The sequence below is a fragment of the Hipposideros armiger genome, unplaced genomic scaffold, assembly GCF_001890085.2.
Source record: "Hipposideros armiger isolate ML-2016 unplaced genomic scaffold, ASM189008v1 scaffold_362, whole genome shotgun sequence".
NCBI lineage: Eukaryota > Metazoa > Chordata > Mammalia > Chiroptera > Hipposideridae > Hipposideros > Hipposideros armiger.
The window spans coordinates 712,367-719,723 of record NW_017731712.1 but is presented as its reverse complement, the minus strand read 5'-3'; the positions used below and the strand labels follow the sequence as shown (position 1 = coordinate 719,723).

Sequence of the window (7,357 nt, the reverse complement as noted above, 5' to 3'; positions counted from 1 at the left end):
GTGGGGGGTGGGCACCTGGAAGGAGCTGAGGAACAGGTCAAAGAAGAGCTTGGCAAAGCGCAGGGTGCCCTGGGCATGCTCGTCCGTCACGAAGGCAAACACCACCTCGTGGACCCCCAGCAGGGGGATGAGGGTCAGCGTGGACTTGGCCAGCCTGTGGGGGCGGAGGCTGAGCCACAGGCCCTGGTGTCCCCACCCCACCCCGGCCCCAACACGCGCACCCACCGCGTGCACCCACCGGAATTTGTAGTCGGTATAGCGCATCTGGTGGGCTCGCAGTTTGGCCATGAGGATGTGAAGGATGCGGATGAAAATGACAAAGTTGATCTGTATGTGGAGGGCACAGCTCAGGGCAGCACCCGGGCCCCCACCTGTCCTCCTGAACGTTGGCCTCGCAGCCACACGGGGTCTGCCTCACGACCTGGTGGGCACCCAGCCAAGGGTGGGCAGCCAGGCCCAGGCCAGGGTGCTGGCTGCTGTCCTAGCTGAGTACCGGGGCCTCCCTCCCTGTCTGCCCAGGCAGGGTGCTGTCTGTCACCCCCAAAGGAAGGGGGCTGGGGGTCGACCCGCCAGCCCCGCACCCCTTCCTGGGGCCAGCAGGTGCCTCGTTTCCTCACCAGGATGGCCAGGAAGACGGGGAAGCGCGGTATCCACCAGAAGCCCATATTGTCATTGCTGGTCCAGCACCTGCAGGGTGGGGCCGGCTCACATCCTGGCGGCCCCTCAGGCCCCCCACCCCCGATTCCCTGGGGGTCTAATTAGTGGCTTGGGAAAGAAAGGGAGATGGTCATTAATGACCCCTATCGGGGCACCAGGTTTGCTTGTGCCTGTCACTGCCTCTGGCCAGAGACGTGGGGTGCAGCCCCGCTCTGGGCTGCGCAGCCACTCCCCCTGGGCCCAGCCCAGCACCAGGACAGGTGGCCGGGCCCATCCGCGGGTCACTCATACTCACTGGATGTTCTCAAACAGAGACTTGACCACGGCCCAGGGAATGACAAACAGCATGGGGGCGCCTGCAGGGGCAGCAGTTGATGTCTGCAGGCTCCCACCGGCCTGCACCTCCCCCACCCCCACACACCAGTTCACTCACCCCAGCCGATGCCCAGGTAGAGGGTGAAGAAGCTCCTCTCGGGGAAGGTGGCGAGGCCCAGCAGGCTGTGCAAGTACACGCCCTCCACCAGCAGCCAACAGTAGTTGGCCACGACGCCATACTGCATGAACACTGCAGCCACCCGGCAGCCAGCCACTGCCTGGCCACAGGCGGCGTGAGTGAGCTGGGGTCACACACCGGCCACCTGCTGCCCGGGGCGGGGACCGGTCTGGGTGCTCACCCCGTCACTCAGCCAGACGCTTACGCCCAGGTCATCACCGATCTTCTGGCTGTAGCGGGTCTTGAGCAGCGTGTCGATGACCAGCACGGAGCTGGCCTTGAGCACGAAGGACGCGAACAGGTTCGCGTGGATGTAGTTTCGGGTGCAGTGCAGCTTGCTGCGAGAACAGCGCGTCAGCACCTGCCCGCCTGCCACCCTGCCCGCTCGGCCCCCATCATGCGCTGGTGGGCGGTCTCGTACCTGAGGCCCAGCAGGATGGCCAGGGCCAGGAGCAGGGCCCCCAGCGAGAGGCAGTACCCCACTGTGTACATCACCTGGAAGCTGCTGTACATCTTGGCCACCTCCTTCTGCAAAGTGCAGTCGCTGGTCAGGCTTGGGCCAGGGTCGCCTCCCCCATCCCCCACCGGTCCGTGCTGCGCCCCCAACTGGCTCACCTGGACCTCAATCTCGTCGTCGTCCATCTGGCACTGGGAGGCATTTCGCCACGACTGCCCCTGGGGTCCACGCACCCACTGCCCGTTGGGCCCACACCTCTTGTAGACAAAGCGGTGCTGCACTGGGTGGGGGGCAGGCTCTGGTCAGTGCCCCACCCCACCAGGCCCTGCCCACCAACTCCCCACAGCCCACTGCAGTTACCTTTGTGGTACCAGGGCAGGTACCAGGGGCAGGAGATACTGGCCGTGGTGTTGGGGGCCGTGTCTGGCCAGCAGGAATACTTGTCGAAGGTTCTATTACAGACCAGCTCTGCGGAGGCAGGAGTAGGGTGGGGGGTCCTCAGCCGTGCCCGCACTGCCCCCTCTCACCCCCCTACTCAGAAGCCCCCTGAGCGTTGTCCTCTGCTCCCCGGGATTAGCTCTCCCCAGGGTCTCTCCGACCACCCCACCTGCCCTGGAGCACAGACCCCCTCCCGCCCAGCCTGGTTCTGAGCTCCAGCTCTGCCCAGCCACCCCACCTTGGACACATCGTGTCTACAACTTGTCCCAAACCCACCCGGTGTCCACTGGGTTTCTTCCCAGTGCCCTTCTTGCAGCACCTCCCTCTCTGGAGGCTGAACCCCAATTCTGCTGGCACCCTTCCTGGGCCCAGCCAGCACCAATTTTGTGGCCCACGTGCCTGCTCCCCTCTGCCCTGTGCAGGAGCCCTCTGCCTGGGCAATGGCTCAGCCTCCCAGGCAGCTCCTCCTGCCCCGTCTCTCACTGCACCCCAGTGACCGGCCTGAGCCCTCTGCATTCTGGCCCATCTCCCTCCCGCCTCAGGCCTTGTGCGGTCTGCCCACCCCTCTCAGCAGCCTCCCCGCTACATACTACCCACTGGGTTTGAGCTCTGTGAGGGCAAAGATGGTGTCCCCACCCTGACATGGTTGGGCGACCAGCAGCACGTGAGGGCACGAAGCACCCCAGCTCTGGGGGTGGTTCTACCATTTCTTTTATTTCCTGGCTGTGTGGCCTTGTGCAAGTCACTGGCCACTCTGTGACTCAGTTTCCTCACCTGTAAATGGGGGTGCGGGGCAAAAGCATAGGAAATGGACTCGGGCAGCAGCGGGGAGCTCACCGGTGGGAGGGGGCAGCAGGCTCAGGTTGTGCAGACACTGGTCACCGTAGAGCTTCCACTTCTCAAACAGGAAGTCCATCACCTGAGCGGAGGGGGCCTCTGGCTGAGGGACACAGATGGACAGGCAGGAGGTTCAGGCAGCACGAGGGGCAGGCGGCAGGTGGGGGCAGGGGCGGGGTGCCAGGTGGGGGCTGGCGCTGGCTTACCTGGAAAGCCAGCAGCAACAGCAGCAGGAGGTGGGGGCGGTGTAGCCAGCTGGGGGGCATGTCTCTGGGCTGCCGCCCCCCACATCTGGCTGGGGCTGCACAGCTGGGGCAAAGGGGTCGTCTTCGTGGGCACAGGCGCTCCTCCTGGGGCTGCCGAGTGTCTGAGGAGCAGTGCCCGGACAGAGACCCCTAGGAGTGAGGAGACGCAGCTGGGCTCTGCTGTGGCCAGCAGGGTGTCCTGCTCCCCTAAAACCACCCCTCTGAGCCTCCGGGTCCTACTGGTGACGTGGGAGCTGGAACAAAAGTAGTTGCTCTTTGCCAGTAGGTCCTGCCCACTGCCTCCCCTGTGAGGAGCGGGGTTCCCACGGCCTGCAACTGTCTGTCTGGCAGGTCTGACAGCACCCTCCCCTCTGTGCTGGTGGCAGCCACCATCCTGCCAGGTCCCAAAACTGTCGGGGGTGGGGGAGCAGCGTTCCTAGCTGCCCGCCTCCTCCCTTCAGCCCTTGCAAGCCCCACCTATTCTTAGTCCCTGGGAAAGTCAGCTTGCCCCGGCCGGGCCAGGGCCTGTGCCATCCATCACTTCACCCCCAGTGCTGTTATTATCGCGGTGGTCCCAGGCCAGCTCCCAGCCTTGCCAGGGTCCAGGAGTGCCGGGCACATGCTCAGGGTGGTCCCTGTCACACGCATGCCCCCTTTCCCAGGACTGAAGTGTCTAGGTGCCCCCTGTGCCCCACCCATGGCTCAAGCCAGGCTTCCTGGGTCCCGTGGGGGCACAGTGTGCAGGCAGCTGGCAGCACATTCCTTTGAGATTAGCACTGCCAGCTGCTGGGCCCAGACGGGGACCCCTGCCCTGTGCCTGCGGGGAGGGGGGCAGTGGTGCCTGGTCCTGGGCTGGAGCCTGTCTGAACTGGAGCTCTGGGGCAGCAGTGGCCCCATAAATCCTCCTTTCATTGCTTCCAGAGCCATCTTTTGCTGTGACTGAATTCCAGCAGGGCAGCAGGGAGAGGGTTCCCTTGGGGCCTGGGTGCAGGGTCACCCAGAGCTGTGGATGGGCCCTTCTCTGGGCACCCTGGTGCAGAGTGAGCAAGTGATGGACAGATAGACGGATAGACGGACGGCAGGGCCTGGGAGAAGCGAAGGAGAGCGGAGTACAAGCTGCAGCTGAAGGTGGAGGGTGTCAGGACACCCCAGATTTCAGGACACCCCAGATTTCCGCTTCCTCCCATCAGTCCTGCTGGGTCGGTCCTCATGGGGCCAGCTCAACCAGGGGCCTCCCTGAGATTCTCCCCTCACCTCTAAGGGAACCTTGACATGCACCACGAAGGGTGAGGGCTGAGGGACCCAGGGCGGGCGCCCGGATCACAGTCTCCTCTGGCGCCTGGTGAGGCAAGCCCAGCCGCAGACCCTGGTCCCCAGCCCCCGAGCCAGGCGAGGAGTCAGGCTTAGGGCTGACTCCTTAGGAGCCAGAGTAGAGGGAGCTCTCAGAGGAGAAGGCGGCAGGCAGGTGGAAGACGGGGTCCGTTCCGGTGTCCCAGCCCTGGGGTCACCCAAGGGGCTTTATCTCCTCGTTCTGATCAGGCAGCCCATCTGCTGCCCTGCCCCCACCCGCCTGGGCCCCTGAGCTTGGTGAGTAAGGAGCAGTGAGGAGCAGACCTGTCGCCTGCCTGCTGCACCCAGCTGCTGGTGGAGGGAGAGAGGTGGGTGGGCAGGCTCAGGGGTGGCCTGAGAAAGCTAGAGGCTCCGGGGACAGGGGAGGGGGAGAGTGACAAGGGCTGGCTGGGGCGGGGTGGACAGTGGAGATGGAAATGGGACACGGAAGGACACTGCCCGATAAGTTGTTCCCTGCCCGGAGGCCCTGTGGAGGGAGAGGGGGCTGCTGCATGGCCAGCAGGAGCGCCGCTGGAAACTGACAGCTGTTGACAGCCCAGCTGGAGCATGGCGGCCGGGCCAGTCTGCTGTGTCTCAACGGCCAGTCGTTGCACAGCTGGGAGCTTACCTGGACAACCTGGCAGGGCTTGGAGAACCCAGTGAGGGGCTGTGTGGGAAAAGGATGGGGGCCACACCGGGGCTGCTCCAGCCAAGCTGCCTGCTTTCCAGCCAGGGGGTCCATATTTTGGGCACCACAGAGAGATGTAGGACCCAGGGGAGAGGGAGAGAGGGCTACACAGCCCTGGGCCCCTCCTTCCCTGCCCCTCGCAGGGCAGGGGAGAGGGGGCTTTCCACGTCCCCCACTCTCACCCCTGGTCCGGCAGGTGATGTTAGGAATCAGCGTGCACAGATCACAGGCTGTGTACCCCAGCTCGAGGCACCCCTAGCCCCAGGTCCTTAGGGGTCAGGGCCTCCACACCCCCCAATACAAAAGGCTACAGATGATCCCCATCAGGTATCTGGTGGAAACGGGAGGGCAGTGTGGGCGAGTCCTCTGTCCCTTTCTGGGGAGTGTGGGCAAGATTTCCAGACACTTCTCTGAATAGGGGTGGGGGTGTGCAGTGACTTCCAGCTATACAAAGCTGAGGTTCTGGGGTCCCTGCCCTGGGTACCCAAGTATGAGGCTGGCTCCACTTGAGGGCGACACTGCGACACCCAGTTCTGGTCCTGGGACCAAGGGAAATACTGTAACCTCTCTGAGCCTCAGTTTCCCCACTTGTAAAGTGGGAATGCGTGCCTCCTCATCACCGAGGAGTAAGTGAGCCTGCTACCTGAAGGGAAGGACGGAGTGACGGAGTGTCACGTCCGGGCCCCCTCCTTGCCATGGGGACACTGAAACCCGGCAGCCTGTCAGCCCTGGGAATAAGTATTTGCTGAATGACACGAGGCCTGAACCGGGGATGACCAGCAGCCAGAGGCAGAGGGGCCGCTCTGAGGCTGTTCCCACCTTGTCACCCTCCCAGCACTGAGCCGGTGGGGAGGGGCATGACTGGCCAGGGACCAACACTTCTCCCTTCAGGGACCAGGTGACAGAGCTCCCTCTCAGGCCCTGGACTACGGCTGCACCAGTGTCAGCCCAGGAGCGGGGGCTCAAGTGGACAGAGGCAGGGGGCTCTCTGCAGGGGGGCCTGCCCCCGGTCCCCAGCTCACCCCTCTCCCCTCTTTCCCAGCCCCCACTCCTCTCCTGTGGATTCACCCCACCTGCCCCACCATCTGCTGGGCTAACTCCAGCCCTGCCCATGCTTGGCAGAAGGCACCACTCCTAGGCGCTCACCGCTTGGCCAGCGTCCCACCAGTTTCCACTGGGGATGTCGAGGGACTCCCAGACCTGCAGCTGAGCCAGGGACCCATAGGATGGGTGGATGGCCGGCCCATCAGCCAAGGGCGGCAGTTGCGGCCACCCCCCGCTGGCTGCAGGATCCTGGCGGATGGGATTCCCCACCTCTGAGGTGTTTTTGTGCAACCAGGGCAAGTGGTGAAAGGTCACTGGCCGGGGTGGATGGGGGCACAGGCTGTTGACAAAGCCTGAATCCCGCGTCCTTCACCGCCCCCCCTCCCCGTGGGGGCGGGGCGGACCTGGACGCCGGCCAGGGTGCAACTCCCCCACCAACCCTTATTCCTCAGCGCCGAGGACGAAAAACAGCTCGGGCCCGTCCTCAGTCCTCGGTGGATGTGGGCGCCCAGACGTCCCGGGTCAGTCGCTTCAGGAGGCAGAAACCCGCGGCGGAGAAGCGGGAGTGGGGACACTGGGGCGACCGAAGCAGGGCAGGGAGGGTCAAAGTGACAAGCGCGGGCCCGCGGAAGGGCGGACCGGGCGGGGTGTGACGCCCCTGGGCCCCTCCCGGGGAACTGGATATTGCTGGGGGCGTCCTGGGAGCGGGGAGGACCCCGCGCCCCGAGCTGCGTGCGAGCCCACTGGGGGAGGAGCGGGCAGGGGTGCCCGAGGGAGGGGTTCGGAGCGGAGCGGGGCGGAGGGACCGAGTGCCTGGCAGCCACCGACACCCCTGCCCCGGGTCGCGCTCCCCGGGGAGAAGAGCACCCCCACCCCGCCCGACCGTCCGAGGCGGACAGACGCGTCCAGGAGTTCGGCATGGAGGTGTCCGATGGGGGTGAGGACGGCGGCCCCAGGATCGCCCGGCCCACGACAGGGGTCCCCGCCCACCAGTCCCGCGCTCCCCACTCTGCGGGCCCCTGGCCCGGCCCGGGTGGGCCCCGAAGCGTCCCCTCGGGTCGGGCCCCAGTGCTCACCGCGCCGCTCGGGTCCGGCTCCGCGCCCGCGCCCCGCGCCAGCCGCGCGCAAACTTTCCGGCGGCGACGCTGGGTGGCGGTGGCGGCGGCGGC

At 65.6% G+C, this 7,357-nt stretch overlaps 1 protein-coding gene across 6 annotated transcripts in view; it reads right to left on the bottom strand.

The window, feature by feature from the left end:
- The window catches only part of GCGR (glucagon receptor), a 9,335-nt gene that overhangs the window by 919 nt on the left and 1,059 nt on the right, over positions 1-7,357 (bottom strand). Inside the window, exons 1-13 of one of the 6 annotated variants that reach the window (XM_019662009.1) lie at positions 7,265-7,333; positions 6,628-6,762; positions 3,089-3,277; positions 2,883-2,985; positions 1,968-2,075; positions 1,766-1,887; positions 1,572-1,678; positions 1,332-1,488; positions 1,091-1,250; positions 953-1,013; positions 618-687; positions 239-327; positions 16-154 (exon numbers count right to left, since the gene is read on the bottom strand). In XM_019662009.1, coding sequence (XP_019517554.1) covers positions 16-154; positions 239-327; positions 618-687; positions 953-1,013; positions 1,091-1,250; positions 1,332-1,488; positions 1,572-1,678; positions 1,766-1,887; positions 1,968-2,075; positions 2,883-2,985; positions 3,089-3,148 — 1,176 coding nt within the window. In that variant the 5' untranslated portion in view covers positions 3,149-3,277; positions 6,628-6,762; positions 7,265-7,333. The other 5 variants (XM_019662011.1, XM_019662006.1, XM_019662007.1 and 2 more) reach the window with 5 other exon arrangements.